This window comes from Panthera tigris, chromosome D3 (genome assembly GCF_018350195.1).
Source record: "Panthera tigris isolate Pti1 chromosome D3, P.tigris_Pti1_mat1.1, whole genome shotgun sequence".
NCBI lineage: Eukaryota > Metazoa > Chordata > Mammalia > Carnivora > Felidae > Panthera > Panthera tigris.
The window spans coordinates 66039509-66058763 of NC_056671.1; the positions used below are offsets into that span (position 1 = coordinate 66039509).

General features: G+C 39.6%; 1 protein-coding gene across 5 annotated transcripts; it reads left to right on the top strand.

Annotated features, from left to right (window-relative positions):
- The first annotated feature begins 4 nt into the window (after positions 1 to 4).
- HAUS1 (HAUS augmin like complex subunit 1) lies at positions 5 to 18945 on the top strand. Of its 5 annotated transcripts, XM_042962095.1 has the most exons (11): positions 3404 to 3483; positions 3953 to 4070; positions 4270 to 4444; positions 9091 to 9226; positions 10845 to 10979; positions 12217 to 12340; positions 12741 to 12806; positions 14003 to 14074; positions 14314 to 14361; positions 15603 to 15687; positions 17435 to 17785. In XM_042962095.1, exons 2-10 carry the CDS (start codon positions 4056 to 4058, stop codon positions 15651 to 15653), a joined length of 822 nt encoding a protein of 273 aa, XP_042818029.1. In that variant the 5' UTR covers positions 3404 to 3483; positions 3953 to 4055; the 3' UTR covers positions 15654 to 15687; positions 17435 to 17785. The 5 variants fall into 5 exon arrangements, with proteins under 5 accessions (XP_042818028.1, XP_042818026.1, XP_042818027.1 ...); XM_042962094.1 differs by lacking the exons at positions 3404 to 3483; positions 3953 to 4070; positions 17435 to 17785 and adding exons at positions 5 to 118; positions 18832 to 18945; XM_042962092.1 differs by lacking the exons at positions 3404 to 3483; positions 3953 to 4070 and adding an exon at positions 5 to 118.
- Positions 18946 to 19255: the final 310 nt, after the last annotated feature.

A 19255-nucleotide genomic window follows, 5' to 3' on the forward strand; every position in this document is an offset into this window, starting at 1 on the left:
ATGGTTGCCCCTGGCGACCATGTGGGTAGCGGAACCTGCTATGATGCGGCGCTCAGGCCCGGTTCCGATAGGGAGACGGTGTAGGCGTCACCCTGTACCTGGCGCGGCTGGTTTGAAGGTGACAGGAGGTTGAATGGTGGGGCGGGGGGGAGGGCGGGATGTCCGAGACTACAGCTATTAAAGCCTTGGTGCTGTAGCAACAGTAAACAATTATCACCCTGGGCTTGCCGAACTGGTGAATGCGAAGATCGCTGGCCCCACCCCCAGACCCTCTTAAAATCGAAAATTTGGAGGAATCTTAATTTTTGACAGGCACCCACACCATTCTAGGTGATCCAGTACGCGCTCAAATTGGAAAATCGCAGTTCTTTTAGATTCTACCTAAATGAATACTGTATATTAGAACAATTTTTTTAATGGTAACAAACACAATTCAAGAAGAGTGGTTGCCAATTCTACTGAGAGTGGACCAGAATCAGAAGTCCCACCACAGACTGGACCAGAAGGCAAGGTTTCCTCTACCAGCAACTAGTTTCATGACAGCAGGGACTATGCTTTTAAATTTGGAATACAATGGAAATGAAGAAAAAACCTTTTCTATATCTACACATTAAGATTGGGGCAGGGGTGCCTGAGGGGCTCAGTGGGTCAAGCAACTGACTTTGGCTCAAGTGATGATCTCAGGTCATGATCTCATAGTTCGTGGGTTCTAGCCCGGTGTCAGCTCCATGCTGACATCTGGGAGCCTGGAGCCTGCTTCAAATTTGTGTCTCCCTTTCTGCCCCTCCCCAGCTGGTGCTCTGTCTCTCTCTCAAAAATAAACACTAATTATTTATAATTATTTATAAAACACTAGATACATATAGATATATATATAACATATATTACTATATTATATATTATATACATAATTTATAATATATATATAAATATGGGACAGAACTGGGGCTCCTGGGGTGCCCTGTCACTTAAGTGACTCAGTCCGTTGAGTGTCTGACTTTGGCTCAGGTCATGATCTCATGGTTAATGGAATCCAGCTCTGTGCTGACAGTGAAGAGCCTGTTTGGGAGTCTTTCCTCTCACTCTGCTCTAGCTTATTTGGACTTTCTCTATTTCTCTCTTTTTCAAAACAAACATAAAAAAAAAAAAAAAAGATTGGGGCAGAACTATCCCCACACATACACATACAGAATTTTTATTGAGATTTTTTTGTGATATGTACAGAATTGGGGGGGTAAGATATGGGGTATTTTGTGATAGTAAAACTATTAATATTGCCTTCACTTGTAAGTGTTCTGAGAAGCATCTTTCAGCTTCATTCGCCAAATCCTGGTTTACACCTAAAACCTTAATTTGGGTAGGGCATATGAATATCTGGGTTGAAAGGGTCATTTCCTAAAAGATGGCTTGTAAATGTACGGTCAGCAATCCCTTTCCCTAAAATTCTACTCTATTTTCAAGGTGAGCATCCTTCTCCTCATGGGTAATAGTAGGCTAACAGAAAAAAAAATGGTTTGTAAAAACAACAAAGTTGGAGGGTTATTTTGTGAAATTTGTAGTGATGAAAGTGGACAAAGGGCATAAAGATAACTTTTTCCCATTCAGGGGCTGTACCATCTTACCAGATATTTGGTTACTGAGCAGAGATATATTTGAGTAAAACAAAAAGAATAAACAAGCCATACAATATAGTATTCACTAGTTAATAAAATTCCTTTGAAAAGAAAGGTTTCGTCATTTTAAATATGCACATGACTTAGAAGAAAGATATTTAGTGGTAAGACTACTCCACAATTTGGTCTTAAACCACATATATCAGGCAGTCGAGTACACAGTCTACCTTTCCTGGTGTAACAGTATATTACAGGAGGTTGCAGGCAACAGTGTGGTCTAACTAGCCTTCAAAGATAAACACTCAATCGGAACCAGAACATTATGGTCAGATTCTAGCTTCTACTACCTAATCTTGGTCAATTCATTTAATCCGTGTGTGTGTGTGTGTGTGTGTGTGTGTGTGTGTGTGTGTGTTTTAACATGAAAATAGGTAAAATTTGTTCATCTATTTTTACCAGCTACTTATAAAAATGAAACTAAAGGTATGCCTGAGTGGCTCAGTTGGCTAAGTGTCTAACTTTGGCTCAGGTCATGATCTCATGGTTCATGGTTTTGAGCCCTGCATTGGACTCTTTGCTGACAGCTCAGAGCCTGGAGCCTGCTTCAGAATCTGTGTCTACCTTTTTCTCTGCCCCTCCCCTGCTCACGCTCTATCTCTCTTGAAATTAAATGAACATTAAAAAAGAAAATTAAAAAAAAAGAATTAAACTGAAATAAAACACATAGAAAACTATATATTGCTGTGTAAATATAGAGAACCTCTCTTCGTGTTAACTACTGGATGGAGAATTTTAGGGAAGGCAAGAAATGAATGGAAGAATGGCTGAGCAGCAGCAACAATGTCAGAAGTTGGCTCCTGTCAACTGTTTTATTTTTTATTTTTTTTAATGTTTTTATGTATTTTTGAGACACAGAGACAGACAGAGCATAAGCAGGGGAGGGGCAGAGAGAGAGGAAAATCCAAAGCAGGCTCCAGGCTCTGAGCAGGGCTTTAACACACGGACTGTGAGATCATGACTTGAGCCGAAGTCGGACGCTTAACCGACTGAGTCACCCAGGCGCCCCGACTGTTTTATTTTTTAAAGCAAATTATGTTCCTTTTTAAAAAATAAATGTTATTTTGAAGAGGACGAGATTGCATGAGTGGGGGAGGGACAGAGACAGAGAGGGGAAGAGAGGGGGTTGGGGGAGACAGAGAATCCCAAGCAGGCTCCATACTCAGTGCAGAGCCCAAGGTGGGGGCTCATCCCACCACCCTGGGATTATGACCTGAGCTGAAATCGAGTCTGAAGTTCAACCGACTGAGCCACACAGGCGCCCCAGCTGGCAACTGTTTTAAAATAGCCTCCAGCACAGATAGCTCTTTGGGAGTGAAAACTAAGGGATAAGATAAAGATTGCTGCGGCTCATATTGCTCAGGTAAAAATAAAACATTTAACTTAATGCACTCCGTGTGGAAGAAACAAATATCAGTTATCGGAAAAACAAGTTGCAGGTTTGTTTGTTTGTTTTTTAAAGACAAATGATTCAAGTCAGAAATAAAAATATAAGAAAGAAAAAACAGGCTGGTTCTAGACAGGTGTACTTCTCACCCAGGAAATGATACCACGGAGAGCGGAGAGAGCGTAGAAGCAGCAAGTGAAGAGAGGCTCCGGTGCTGGAGTCTTCCACCAGCCTGGCCCAAGGACTCAGAGGCCCAGAGTCCTAGTAAAAAACCACAACTCCCAAAAACCCTTGGCCCAGAAGGGGCGGGACCAACGGTGTATGGGCGGGGCCTTCCGAGCGAGCTCGGCACTTCTCTCGTGAGGAGCTTCTCGAGAAGTTGAGAGAACGGCGGCTATGGAAGCACAGGAAGAGGAAGAGGCGCAGGTGATGGGGCGGGAGTCGGGCTTTGCGGCCTCCTGGAAACGGCGTCTTTGGCGACAAACTCCTCGCCCGCGCATCTCCTGGGCGCACCATTTTTACTTTTGTCCTCCCCTTGCTCCGTGGATCGGTCTTTAGTCCGCCTTGGCGATCTGGGAGCCCGACTCCGCTTACACCCCCCCACCCCCCAGAAAGGGCGTTTCCCTTCCTTCCCCGGGCCTCTCCTTGCTGGGACTCGGGCTTGGACAGCGGTTGAAGAGTCCCCTGGTAAGAGATCCCTCTCAGCCGTCTGGAGTGGGACTTCCAAATCCAGACCCACCTTACAGCCAAGCTTCCCCGTTCACCGCTGCTTCCTAGTAGGATTTTCACACCTGACCTGATTCCTCGGCCTGCATCCCAACTCTAGGTGCCTCCCAGAACAGCGGGGCTTTTGGTGTGTTGTTGGGGGCAACTCTTTTTTTTTTTTTTTTTCCAGACTTTTCACGTATAAGAAAGCTTGAACACCTTCATATTGAGCTTTAAAATTATCCGAGTGATGCACATTATTAGCGTATACAGCTTTGTAGCTTTAGGAAAATATGGATTGTTTTATGGTAATTTTTTTATTTGTGCTTGCTCACTTTTGTCTCCTGACGTCTAGTATCTATCTCCGTAAAGACAAATTATAATGTAAAATAAATAGAACATTTCTACAACACATTTTCTTTGCTTCTGATCACTTCTTTCGAATATTTGCTTCATGCTTTTACAATAAACAAGGTTTATAATCTTTGCTTTTCTTTTAATGGTTAGGTTGCTGCGTGGTTGAAAAAAATATTTGGAGATCACCCCATTCCGCAATATGAGGTGAATCCTCGGACCACGGAGATTTTACATCACCTTTCAGAACGCAACAGAGTCCGGGACAGGGATGTCTGCCTGGTGATAGAGGACTTGAAACAGAAAGCAAGCGAATATGAATCAGAAGGTGAGATTAGTAAGAGTTTTGAATGAGGTAATAACTCGAGATGACTACATTTTATATATAACGTTAAAGTATACAAGCTTTAATTTAAGGTAGACTGCTTGTTAGTTTTGCTTTGTTATTTTACCCAGATTTGCCTCCCATTCTGTTACAGCAACTTAATAAGCAATAAATTTCATTGTAATATAAATTCAATTGGTACTCTGATAGCACAACAGTAACCCCTAAAACATGAATCTAAACGTAGCCTGACATACAAGATGCCTGTGGTTTTTCACTTACATATCTTTTTGATCTGTTTCCCCGTCTCCATGATTTAGTTACAGTGAGCCATTGGGACATCTGAGGCGGCAGCCATGAACTATGAGACTTGCACAAGTCACACTATTAGTATGTATGCTACGCCTGTGTAGCTTGAAAGAGTGTATTTGGGAAACCTGTTGTTTTTATAATACTAACCACACATTAAAAAACAATTGATAAATGTCTTTCTATGGGTCAGAATATACAAAAGAGGAAAGAATTGAGACTTGCAATTGCCCTGTATTTAACTAACTTACATGTGTGGCATGTGTTACATTCCATGTTTTGAGTGTAGTGCAATTTATATTGTAATTCTATGTGTGGGCTTTTTTCCTGCTTTCTTTTAAAAGTTAACATACAGCAAAATTGACTTTTTGTTTTTGTGTACTGCTTTTAGAATATATATTACATTTCTATGACTCAGCAGTACTTTGTATGCATATTATGTTATACAATTGCTTTTTAAATCAGGAGAAAAAAATATGCATTTATACTCTTTGTAATTCCCTGGCCACCTTTCCTGGTGTTCATTGTTGTTTTCGTGTGCATTTGAATTATTGTTTGGGGTCACTTGCTTTTAGCCTGCAGAACTTCCTTTAGTATTTCTTATAAGTCAAGACTGCTGGCAACCAATTCTCTCAGTTTTTGTCTATCTGGGAGTCTTTATTTGCATTCATTTTTGAAAGATAGTTTTGCTAGATGTAGGATTCTCTGTTGACAGATTTTCTTTTAGAACACTTTCCACTATGTTGTCCCATTGCTTTCTGGCCTCCACTGTTTCTGCCAAGAAGTCAACTGTTAATCTTATTGGGGTTTCCTTGTAAATAACACGTCCTTTTTCTTTTGCTGTGAGAACAAGATTGTCTCAAGATTGTCTCCTTATCTTTTACTTCAACATTTTTACTTTGATATGTATGTTTGTGGAGCTCTCTGCATTTATCCTACTTGGATTTGTTGAGTTATTCCTTGAATGTGTAAATTATTGTTTTTCAATAAATATGGGAACTTTTCAGGCATTATTTCTTTGACTATTTTTTCTGCTTTTTCTCTTCTGTATGACCATTGTACATATGTTGATGTGCCTAATGTTGTTCCTCATTTTTCTGAGGCTCTTTTATTTTTCACTTTAAAAAAAAATTTTTATTTTAGAGAGAGAGAGCACACAAGCAGGATAGAAGGGGAGAGAGAGAGAGAGAGAGAGAGCTCCATAGCTCAGCAAGGAGCCCAATGTGGGGCTCGATCCCACAACCCTGGGATCATGACCTGAGCTGAAATCAGGAGTTAGACACTCAACCAACTGAGCCACCCAAGTGTGCCCACTCTTTTCCTCTCTGTTCTTCAGCTTCCATAATCTCTTATCACTTTATCTTCAAGTTCACTTATTATTTATTCTGCTACTTCAAATCTATTGTTTGTTTTCTCTAGTGAACTTTTCATTTTAGTTATTGTACTCTTCAACTCTAGAATTTCCATTTATAATTTCTGTCTCTTTTTGATAGTCTCTATCTGATACAACATTGTCCTTATACCTTTTGTTACTTCTTTAATCGTGGTTTCCTTTAGTACTGTGAACATATTTATTATGGCTGTTTTGAAGTCTTTTTCTGACAAATCCAATATCTGGTCATTCTGACAGGCAGTTTCTTTTGCTTACATTTTACTATGGGTCATGCTTTGTCGTTTTGCATGCCTGTATATTTTTTGTTGGAAACTGGACATTTTAGGTAATGTAGCAACTCTGAGTACTAGTCTCCCAACACCCCCAGCGCCCCAGAGCTTGTTTTCATTGTTGTTTTCTTATTTACTTAGTGACTGACTGCTTTTAATGAAGTCTATTTACCCCTGATGGTGTTAAGCCTCTGATGTTGCTCCTCAGGGAGGCACAGACTTAAGTATTCCCACAGTCACTCTGGGATGTCAGTGGTTTTGGGGACTGTCTTACTCTCTTTCATAGACCACATCCAGGTGTAAAATTCTGGTAATTGACAGCTGATTATTGTTTTCAGCAATGCTGTGGGACATAAATTGTTCTACAAGCTAATTCAATCAAATTCTGGCACCCTTAAAGGAGTAGTTTTACAGGGCAGTGTTTGATATTTGTTGTGACCCAAGGATGGCCCCTCCTAGATGTCTTATTTTCTGGTTCTCCCATGTAAACTAACTAGCCCGCAGTTTGACTCTTCTCCCAATTGCTTTTTACTATAACTTCCATTGTTTTCGAGAGTCTCCTTAGGCTTGGACTTCTCCAGGCTCTGTTGCAAATGAAATCAGTTCCTTTGGGAAGATACTGGGCATTATCTCTTCTATGGCTTGCTTCTTCCTCTGCACAAAAATCTCTGAGCCAGTGATCTGGAGGTGAGGGTAGAGACAATAGCAAGCTTTTCTCCAAGTGACACCCTAGTGTAGATGCTGAGTGCTGGGTGGACGGGGGAGTACAGCAGACTTAGGTCCTCTTGACTTGACTTTCCTGGTCTGAAGTCACCACCTCATGAGCTGGTGCAAGGGCCCTCAGGGCCCTGGTATTCTCAGCATGGTAGATGCTCACCCACGGTAGAGCTTGATACTAAGAACAGTGGCTGGGTGGGGGAGCCCACACCTCTCATCCACATTCGTCTAGGACTTAGTCTCAGCAACAGAGAGCTGGTGGCAGGATGAGAAACACTGAAGTCCTATTCCTCCCGGAAACAAAGCCCTCTGGCTGGGAGCTGGGGGCAGAGGGATCCCTGTGTTCTTGACTACAACAGTCTGGAGTGGAGTCTCTGCCTCCCTGAACTGGGAGAGAGGAGAGAGTGGTTTTGGTTTACATATCACAAACTCACCTTCCTTACTGAATTGTCATAGATTTTCTTGAATAGATGTTTCTTCATTTGCTGTTTGTTCTTAGGACCATTTCCAGAGGCTTTAAATCATTGTGTTTTAGTTCTGGTTTTGTTTTTGTGTTTGTGTTTTTACATGGTTGGGTGTCTTTGTTTGTTTGTTTACAATTTTCACCACTTTGGACAGCAGGTATGCAGAGCTCTTTGCACTGGTAGGCTGGAAGCCTTAACTCCTGGTCTATTGATTTTTTTTTTTTTAATATTTTATTTTTAAGTAATTTCTACACCCAACATGGGTCTCAGACTCACAACCCCAAGATCAAGAGTCACGTGCTCCATCAAGTAAGCCAGACAGGCACCCCTGGTCTCTTGATTTTTTGACAAGGGTAACAAGACAATTCAGTGGAGGAAAAAAGCCTTTTCAATGACCAGTGCTGGGCTAACTGGATATCCACATGTACAAGAATGAGGTTGGATCCTGCCTCATACCATATGTAAGAATTAACTCAAAATAAATGAAAAACCTAAATGTAAGAGCTAAACCTAAAACTCTGAAGACAGCATTGGTGTATATCTTTATGACCTTGAATTTGGCAATGGTTTTGTAGCTATGAGTCCCTAAACACAAACAACAAAAGAAAGAGTAGATAAATTGTACATCATCAAAATTAAAACTTTTGTTCTCAAAGGACACCATCAAATAAGTGAAGAAAACAACCTACAGAATGGGAGAAAACATTTATAAATCATATCTGATAAGGGACCTGTATCTACAACATATAAAGAACTCTTACAACTCAATAATAAAAAGACATATTACCCAATTAAAAATGGGAAAGGGATGTGAATATACATCTCTCCCAAGAAAATATAAAAATGACCATTAAGCCAGCATTATTAGCCATCAGGGAAATGCAAATGAAAACCACAATTCCTTTTCACACCTATAAGGAGGGCTATAATCAAAAATAAAAATATTCGGGTCTTGAGTAACCATTTATTAAGTTCTGTGAATGACCACTATGCAAAAAAAAAAAGACAAATAATAACAACTGTTGGTAAAACAAACAAACAAAAAAAAACTTGTTGGTAAAGATACGGAGAAATTGAAATCCTCATACACTTCTGGTGGGAATGTAAAATCATACAGTCCCTTTGGAAAACAGTCTGGCAATTCCTCAAATGGTTAAAACATAGTTACCATATGACCCACCAGTTCCACTCCTAGGTATATACCCAAATACGAAATGAGAAAAGACAGAATGTAGATTAGTGGTTGCTAGGGCTTCATGGGTTGGGGAATTGGAATAGGATGACTGAGAAATGGTGGGGTTTCTTTTTGGGGTGATGAAAATGTTCTAAAATTGATTGTATTGATGGGTATACAACTCTGTGAATATACTAAAAGCTATTGAGTTGTATACTTTAGGTGAGTAGGTTATATGGTATATGATAAGTTGTCATTAAAGCTGTTAAAAATTAAAGTAAAACAAACATCTTAGTCACCATAGAACTCTTATATCTTTTCAGCCAAGCACCTTCAAGACCTTCTCATGGAAAGTGTGAATTTTTCCCCTGCCAATCTGTCTGGCGCTGGTTCTAGGTACCTGAATGCTTTGGTTGACAGTGCAGTGGCCCTTGAAACAAAGGATTCCTCACTAGCTAGGTAATTCTTGTGACAGTTTTCATTTCTGTAATCATAGGTACTGTAAGGTCTCAACTAAGGACTTTTTGTTTCACTGGGTAATTCTATATAGGAAATTAACAATAAATCCCAAAACACTGAATTTACTTAATTCCTTCTTATCATTGCTAGTAAATGTATGTATTTAATTCAGATAAACCTGGCATTGTTTAAATTTTAGTGTTTTCTTCTTTCAGGATTAGGTTTGTGAAGGTTGCTTCTCACATTTGTTTGGAAAGAAATTAGGTAACACTTACATTATTCCCCGTAAACAATAAGAAAAGCAGTAGCCTAAATTATCTTATTCAGGGGCGCCTGGGTGGCTCAGTCGGTTAAGCGGCCGACTTCGGCTCAGGTCATGATCTCATGGTCCGTGAGTTCGAGCCCCACGTCGGGCTCTGTGCTGACGGCTCAGAGCCTGGAGCCTGTTTCAGATTCTGTGTCTCCCTCTCTCTGACCCTCCCCCGTTCATGCTCTGTCTCTCTCTGTCTCAAAAATAAATAAACGTTAAAAAAAAATCTAAATTATCTTATTAAGCATAGTGAATTTTGGTCATGTCCCTGCCCTACTGGGTAGAGTAGATTACGGACCTTTATTCTTTGTGACAGGTATTCCACTTATGTAATGACATTATTCTTTCTAGCAACCCTAAGAGGAAACTAAAGCTCAGGAGAGGTGTATCAAATAACTTCTCCAAGCTGGTAAATGGCAGATTTGGGATTCAAACCCAGCCTGACCCCAAAGTCCATGTGATTACCGTTGGTGGCCGTATCTCAGCTAGGACTACCACTATAACTTACAATCCGAGAACTGTATAGCTATTCTACTTAATTGCCCATATAAAACTTGGAATTTATATATATTCTCATGAAGTAGTGTTTCAGGTATAAGAACATAAGAAACCTAAACTTGAATTCAGTCAATTCAGCAGACACCAAATACCGGTTATACGCTAGGCATATAGCTCTGCTCTGAGGAAGCAGAGATGAATAGGATAATAATTGGCAGCAAGGACAGTCTCTGCTCACAGTCAAATAGGGGAGATGGGTATGTAAAACTATAGCATAGAGTGACACCTTTAACAGTATAAGAATGTACAACCTGTTGATAAGTAGTACAGAGAAAGGGGTAGTGAGTTCCAGAACCGGAGTGAATCTTATTTGAATTTTAAAAGACGAATTGAAATTTACCTGAAGAAGAGCTTTCCAGGAAATGGGAACAGCATATAAAAAAATACAGAGAGGAGCGCCTGGATGGCTCAGTCAGTTGAGTGTCTGACTTCAGCTCAGGTCATGATCTCATAGTTCATGAGCTTGAGCCCCATGTCAGGCTTTGTGCTGACAGCGTCGAGCAGGCTTTGGATTCTCTCTCTCTCTCTCTATCTCTCTCTCTCTCTCTCTGTCTCTCTGCGCCCCTCCCCCAGTCGCGTGTACGCACTCTCAAAAATGAATAAACGTTAAAATTTTTTTTAATTATTAAAAAAATGCATAGAGCATGATTACAGAAGAATCCACATTAAGACAAAATCATTGTTAGAAATGAGGAATAATTATCATTATTGTCCTTAATGTCCATTTACGTGACCAGATCCTTTTTTTAGTTTTATCCCCGCAGTGAATGATTTGACGTCTGATCTTTTCCGTACCAAATCCAAAAATGAAGAAATCAAGCTTGAATTGGCAAAACTTGAAAAAAATCTAACTGCAACTTTAGTGTTGGAAAAATGTCTACGAGAGTAAGTAACTGAGTTGAAAGTAGTGATGATGTTTGTTATACAGGCAGTAACAGAACAGTGTCAGATTTAGTTTTGACAGTAGACGGGATTTAAAACAACACATTAGAAACTGGAGTCCATACATGGTTTTCTAAGTAAAAAATGACTTGGGTGGAAGTAGGGATTGGGTACAGACTTTCACCTTTTACTTCATACTTTTTCTTACCATTTTTTCTCTTTTATAAATAGCCTAGGGTTTGGGGCGCCTGGGTGGCTCAGTCATTTAAGTGTCCATCTTCAGCTCAGGTCACAATCTCACGGTTTGTGAGTTCGAGCCCCACATTGGGCTCTGTGCTGACAACTTGGAGCCTGGAGCCTGCTTCAGAGTCTGTGTTTCCCTCTCTCTCTCTGCCCCTCCCCCTCTCACACTCTATCTGTCTGTCTCTCTCTCAAAAATAAATAAACATGAAAGAAAAAAATTAAAAATAATTAAATAGCCTGGGTTTTATAATTTTGAAAATGTATGTGAATTTTTCTTTTTAACTTATAAGCCATGGTGCAACCTAAAGTCACATTATATTTGGTTGCCCCAGAGATTAGATGCTATAGATCAGGAGTGTGGATATGCACAAGTAATTTGGTGGTGTGTAAATTTATTTAACAAATATTAAGTATGTATATGCAAGGCACTGTATCATGTCACATTTAGGAAAGAAGGCTTTGAGACTTCCATAATTCAAATTGCTTTAGGATATATTAAATCACTTTTTTAAATAGCAGGTTCACTTTCTCCAAGAATAATTGGCATAGATTAATCTTAAAATTACTTAGTATTCCATGAGAAAAATCCCAGGTGGCAACATGGAGTGGAGAATGACCTGGAAGAATACACCGTAGCTAGTCCGGGATATAAAATCTGTAGTAGAAAGTAGCAAGTATGTTGTCTACTTTTGGCTAATCCAGAGTATTTTTTTAATAATAATTCCACTGAGGAGAAGAAAATGTTTTCAACTCTACTTTTTTTTTTCAATATATGAAGTTTATTGTCAAATTGGTTTCCATACAACACGCAGTGCTCATCCCAAAAGGTGCCCTCCTCAATACCCATCACCCACTCTCCCCTCCCTCCCACCCCCCATCAACCCTCAGTTTGTTCTCAGTTTTTAAGAGTCTCTTATGCTTTGGCTCTCTCCCACTCTAACCTCTTTTTTTTTTTTTTCCTTCCCCTCCCCCATGGGTTCAACTCTACTTTTTAAAGGGATCTAAAGAAGGCAGAGTTGCATCTGTCTACGGAAAGGGCCAAAGTTGACCATCGTCTTCAGAACATGGATTTCCTAAAAGCAAAGTCGGAGGAGTTCAGATTTGGAATCAGAGCTGCAGAGGTTTGTACAAAGGACTGAATATATTTAGTTCTTTTCAGACTTCTTGTCGACCTTCATCCTCACAACTAGACATATGCTTACTTTTTTACAGATAAGGGAACTACAGAGAAGATAGGTCACTTACCCAAGGTCACGTAGCTGCTTAGCAGTGGATCCAGATTCAAACACAGGCAGCCAGGCCTCAAAGCCCGGGGGCCCCAACTCTTAGCGCTGAACCCACCTTGTCACAAATCTGTGACTGTTTGAAATGACCCACATGCAGCATAGAACTGCTTAGATGCGTGTGGTCTTTCATCTATGATTTGTAGCTTCTCTTTACTGTGTTATATGATGAAAATATGTGACGATGGTCACTTTGAAAATACTTTTTTTCACTAAACTCCCTTTTTTGTAATTATAGGAGCAACTTTCCACCAGAGGCATGGATGCTTCTCTGTCTCACCAGTCCCTCGTAGCGCTCTCAGAGGTGAGCCTATTTTAACCCAATTTAGCTGTCTTTAGAATCTTAGCACACAATCTGCCTTTTCATTTGCTTCTTTTTAGAGAGCTTTATTCACTATTGACCTGTTTTTCTTTACCTCTGTACTTTATGTTCACTAGTATTTATACCTTTATTACGTGGTTAGCTGTATCTATCCTCACATTTGTTTGGTTTCCTTTATTTACTACTATATGCCAGAAACTCTTTGCTAGAGTCCGTTATATATTATTGATTTATTTATAAAATACATTTATTGAGGGATTATGTGCTAACCATGTAGGTCCTCTTCTTCTCTTTCCATGTACAGTAAAAATGCAGGCCCCAAAACTCATACAGGATGCAATTCTAGGTTTTTAGGTTGTGTAAGTGTTTCATGTATTTTGATAGGAAGAGGAAGAAAGAGGGGGCTTTGTTTTATTTTATTATTACTTATTTATTCTTAAGATTTTTTTATACTTTGATTTGGGAATCTAAAGTTGACAATTCATAAGTATGTATTTGAGATTCTAATTATTCCCTTACATTCTGATTCCTCTTGATCACATTGTTCTGTCTTCCTAGACAGCATATTTAGATCCTAGTCTTTTTTTTTTAAGATTTTATTTCTTTTTCATTTCTTTTTAATTTTTAAAATACTTATTTTGAGAGAGAGAGCAAGAGAGCAGGGGAGGGGCAGAAAAAGAAAGAGAGAAAGAATCCCAAGCAGGCTCCATGCTGTCAGCACAGAGCCTGACATGGGCCTTGAACTCAGGAACCGTGAGATCATAATCTAAGCCAAAATCAAGAGTCAGGCGCTTAACCAACTAAGCCACCCAGGTGCCCCTTTAAAGATTTTAAGTCATCTCTACACCCACTGTAGGTTTCAAACTTAAACCCTGAGATCAATAGTTGCATGCTTTACCAACAGAGCCAGCAGGTGCCCCATTTAGATCCAATTCTTAATAAATGGGAGTATAACTTTTCTATTTTAAGCATCTAATAAGGATTGTTTCCATTGGAAGTGAGTTTGTTATTCCTGTATCTTTGAACCTCATTTAACACATTGATACAATTTGATATATTATTTAAAATATCTTAATGTTAACGCTTTATTATGTTTTATTTCAGAAATGAGCAATATTTAGTTGCATTATGAGTATCTCTATCACTCTGTGACTTTTGGATTTTTTTCCACCCCCCAGAAATTGGCAGAACTAAAACGACAGACAATACCTTTGAAGAAAAAATTGGAGTCCTATTTAGATTTAATGCCGGTAATTATTTTTATGAATTAAAAAAAGTCGTCGCCAACTTTCCCCAGGGGTACTAACTGATCATGAAAATACTGGGTTCATGTTTAAGGCTTTCAAGTCTCCGCTGAGTTTCAGTGTTGTGTGTGCACTGGATACACTCTGTAAGGTGTTTTGCCTTTTGAAAAAGATTGTTGCACTTTTTCTCCTTGAGCCCTAGTTGAAGCAACATAATCTTTCCTTGTTTTATTTTTCTTTAAAAGAATCCGTCGCTTGCTCAGGTGAAAATTGAAGAAGCAAAGCGGGAACTAGTAAGTAGTTCCAGTTTTTTTCCTTCCTATTTTTTAAAAATAAAGGAAAAAACACTGATATGGCTACAGCTCCTTCCACCCTTCTTTCCTTCCTATTCCAAGGTAAACCACGGTCTCAAAGCTGTTGTGCGTCATTACCATGCGTTTTTTAATACTCTTTTGGATATGTGTATGTGTTTCTTTGCATAAAAAATATATAGTGACCTTTTATGTCTTTTACATTTTCGCATAGATTTTCCTAATTGGAAAAGGGGGGTTGCAAGACACAATATTCTTTTTTTTTTTTTAAGTTTATTTGTTTATTTTGAGAGAGACAGACAGAGCAAGCAGGGGAGGGGCAGAAAGAGGGAGAGAGAGAATCCCAAGCAGGCTCTGTGCTAACAGCGACCCGGGGCTCAGTCTCACAAACCATGAGTTTGTGACCCGAGTTTAAATCAAGACTCGGATGCTTAACCAGTTAAGCCACCCAGGTGTCCCAAGACAGAATATTCTAAGCAAATGAATTAACAAAGGTGTATGAGCTGGAAAACGGAGGACTTTTCCAAGCTTTGACAAGTGATGCGGCCCAGCTGTTTAGGGGTATGCAGTGGACAATAGGACTAAAGAAGGTCAATTGGTTTATGATATAAAGGACCTTAAATATAAAGGGAGTTGAACTTGGAGGCTGTTTGGGACCACTGAACATTGCTGTGTGTTTCTTAACTTTCTAAGCTAAAGAGAAATGAAATGTGATCAGAGCTATGCTTTTTGATTAGGCCAGTTTTTAGGAAGATTATTCTGGAATCAGTATATAGGGTGGATTAGAAGAAGGAGAAAGAAAACTGCAGAAACGGTTGGTGTATGTAGACCAGGTGAGAAGTAATGAGAAAGTGTCAACGAGAGAAGAAAAGAGGTGACGTGAGAGATGTTGAGGAAATGCATTGGTCAAGCAGCAGAGGTCAGAAAAATGTGTTCATGTGTCTTTACACTGATACACTGATTCATCTCTCTAAAGGGTTTTTCCCCCTTGAGATGTTAACTAGAATCAGGGGTCTGAAAACTTTTAGGGTGTGGGAATGAGGGGGGCGAGGTAAAAGCAAGGAATGTCTAAACACATATTTAATATTTATAATTGTATTTTTAAAAATTTCTGTTTTAATGTTTTTCTTTTTTGCTTCCCTTATTTTAAATAACACTAGAAGTTAGAGGACCTGTTTTATATCCTTATTTATAGAATTTATGGTGGTTCTTTCTTCCTTTAGGATACCATTGAAGCTGAGCTTACAAAGAAAGTAGATATGATGGAACTGTGACCAGAGTCCAGTAAGCTTCATCGTCCCTAACAAAGTAAATTGAATAGGACTTGAAAGAATTGTTTCCTCTCCTATACCTTAACAATTTAACACCTGTATAATAATGTCACTGTTCATGGAACAGTGGTTTCTGGTTGTGTATTGCATTTCTGTGCCCAAATACACAGTTTTCATATTACAGACTGTTGTGGGTTTTCTATGTTGCTGACAGTTAAGTGTCCCTCGGTGGGTCTCTTTGGTGAACATTATGACAGTTGTCATGCAGTCACTTGTGAGGCCAACTAAGTGCAGAGTTCTGTAACTCAACTTACGTTTCTCCCCAGCCCTCCCTCTAGGGTTTTGCTGCCTTCCTTCTGATCAATCACCTGCCTACCTCCAGATGTTAATATATGCAGGAATTTAGTTGAAAGAGATGACCTTTTAAATCAGTAGTAGAGAGACAGATAATTCAACCCATGGTGCTATATCCTTATTTCATGCCTTATGTCAGGATAATCCCAAGGATCAAAGATTTAAATGTTAAAAAAAAAAAAAAAAAAACAGTAAGAGAAATCAGGGAAACGCTTTAATGTTTTGACTTTTAAATAATCATAGAGTCAATAACAGAGGACCCAAATCCAGGAGCCATAAATGAAATGATAGAATTATTTGAAAATTTGGATTAAAAAATTCCTACATGGCAAGATCTTTTATAAGTAAAATCAAAGGCCGTTACAAACGTGGTATAGGGAAAAAGAAGGAGAAAGTTTTCATTGTGTTCCTTTTTGTACTTTGAAAAATTTTGTACCATGTGATTAAGAAGCAACAAGTTTAATTAAATTTATTTTATTTATTTATTTTTAAAGTATGATCCTCTGTCATGGCTTTTTTTTTCTTTTAATATTTATTCATTTTTTGAGAGAAAAAAGGAGAGCGCAAGTAGGGGAGCGGCAGAGAGGGAGGGAGTCACAGAATCCAAAGCAGGCTCCAGGCTCTGAGCTGTCAGCACAGAGCCCGATGCGGGGCTTGAACCCACAAACTGAGAGATCATGACCTGAGCTGAAGTCAACCACTCAACCAACTGAGCCACCCAGGCACCCCAGCAACCAGTTTAATTTTTAAAAAAGAGGAAAATGAAACAATGAGGGGTTTTGTTTTTGCAATCAGTTCTTTTTTTAATGTTTATTAATTTGTGAGAGACAGAGACACAGCATGAGTGGGGGAGGGTTAGAGAGAAAGGGAGACATAAAATCTGAAACAAGCTCCCTGGTCTGAGCTGTCAGCACAGAGCCCGATGCAGGGCTCAGACTCACAAGCCGTGAGATCATGACCTGAACTGAAGTCAGACGCTTAACCAATTGAGCCACCCAGCCACCTGCAATCAGTTTTTTTAAAGGTTACCTAAATGACCTTAAAAATTTCCCACTCCTTTCCCACAAATATATGGAAATATAATATACAAAAGACATTTGTATTTCCTTTTTTGAAAACTGTCCATATCATTTAGCCATGTAGGTATAGTGATTTTGTCTTTATCTTAACAGTTTATAAGAGCCCCTTGTATATTAGCTAAATTAATCTTTTGTGATTTGCACTGTAAATATTTTTCCCAAGTTTGTCGTTTTTCTTTTGACTTAATTCCAGTGTTTTTGGTAAGGCAGCTTGAATTGATTGTGGAAATGACCACAGTAATTCTTCTGTCCCTGGGCACTCACCCGTTGTATGGTGACTTTGCTACTTCTCCCGTCCAGAGATGAAGTCTGTATCTCTACCTCTTGGCTTGGCCTTGTGATTTGTTTTAGACAATGAGACAATAGCGAATGTAACAGAAGCAGAGGATTAAAAGCTGTGTGTTGGAGCTTGCCCTCTCTTATGGCTCTGGAATTCTGAAACCACTACGTAAAGCAACTTGAATTGTTGGCAGATGAGAAGCTACATGGAGCAGAAACAAGTGATTCCAGCCGAGCCTTGCCCCCACCCAAGACAAGCAGGCTGCCAACTGCCAGCCATATGAATGAGGCCTTCTTAGACTGTCCAGCCCCCGTCAAGCCACCAGCAGGCAGCAGAGATCAACCAACCTGGCCTGGGCCAGAAGCCCACAAAGTCAACCTATATATCATGAGAAATAATAAATGATTGTTATTTGAAGCTTATTTTGAGTTTTGGGCTGATTGTTAGCTGCGGTAGCTAACTGGTAAAAGTACCTTGTGAAATTAATGTTCAAAGTAAAAGGAGAGCAAAAATATACACTGTAAGAATCAAAGAAACTTAGGACCAGCATAATTTTATAAAAACAGTAATTATATTATTTTTATTTTAGTTTGTTAATGTTTACTTTTGAGAGAGAGAGAGAGAGAGCACGAGTGGGGGAGGGACAGAGAGAGAGGGAGGCACAGCATCCGAAGCAGGCTCTGAGCTGTCAGCACAGAGCCCATTGTGGGGCTTAAACTCACAAACCGGGAGATCATGATCTGAGCCGAAGTCGGATGCTTAACCGACTGAGCCACCCAGGTGCCCCTAATTTTTTTGTTAATGTTTATTTATTTTTGAGAGAGAAAGACAGAGCGTGAGCAGGAGAGGGACAGAGAGAGAGAGGGAGACACACAATCTGAAGCAGGCTCCAGGCTCTGAGCTGTTAGCACAGAGCCCAACTGTGGGGCTCAAACTCATGAACTGTGAGATCATGACCTGAGCTGAAGAACAGACAGAAAGAAATTAGCAAGGATACAGAGTATTTAAACAACACAATTTACAAACTTGATCCAATGGACATACAAAGAATCCTATACCTACCTGCCATGGGATACATGTTCTTTTTAGGTGTATCCAGAACATTTCAACAGTTGTCCAGGGGCTCCTGTCTGGCTTAGTTGGTAGAGCATGTGACTCCTGATCTCAGAGTCATGAGTTCAAGCTTGGAGATTGGGCATGGAGCTTACCTTAAAAAAAAAAAAAAATTGTCCCGAGAGTGGGCAGTAAAGGAAATCTCAACCACTACAAAAGCACAGAAACCCCATGCAGCATGTTCTCTCATCACAATGCAATTAGATAAAAAAAATAAAAGTTCTATGTTTGGAATTTAAGAAAAACACTCTAAATAACCTATGCATCAAATAATACTATGAATTAGAAAATATTTTGAACCAAACAGTAATTAAAACTCTGAAGGTCAAAACGTGGATTTCTGCTTTTGGCCCAGGTGGAGAAGAGTGATCAGACTGACTGCCTTGATTTACACAGAAAAACAAAAATTAAGAAACAATAGTCTTCAGATACTGAACAACAAAGAAGCACAGGACATTCATTGATAAGACAAGAGAAAAAAATTAGGTGAGTCCTATGATTGCCCCAGCTTACTACATGGAAATAGCTAAAACTGGCTAACTTTTGTGTTTCGGGGCTCCTGGGTGGCTCAGTCGATTGTCCGATTTTTGATTTTGGTTCAGGTCATGATCCCAGGGTCAAGGGATCAAGCCCCATGTCAGGCTCCAGGCTGAGTCTAGAGTCTGCTTAAGATTTTCTCTTTCCCTGGTGGGGGTGGGGGGTGGGAAACAGGTGATGGGCATTGAGGAGGGTGCTTGTTGGGATAAGCACTGGGTGTTGTATATAAGTGACGAATCATG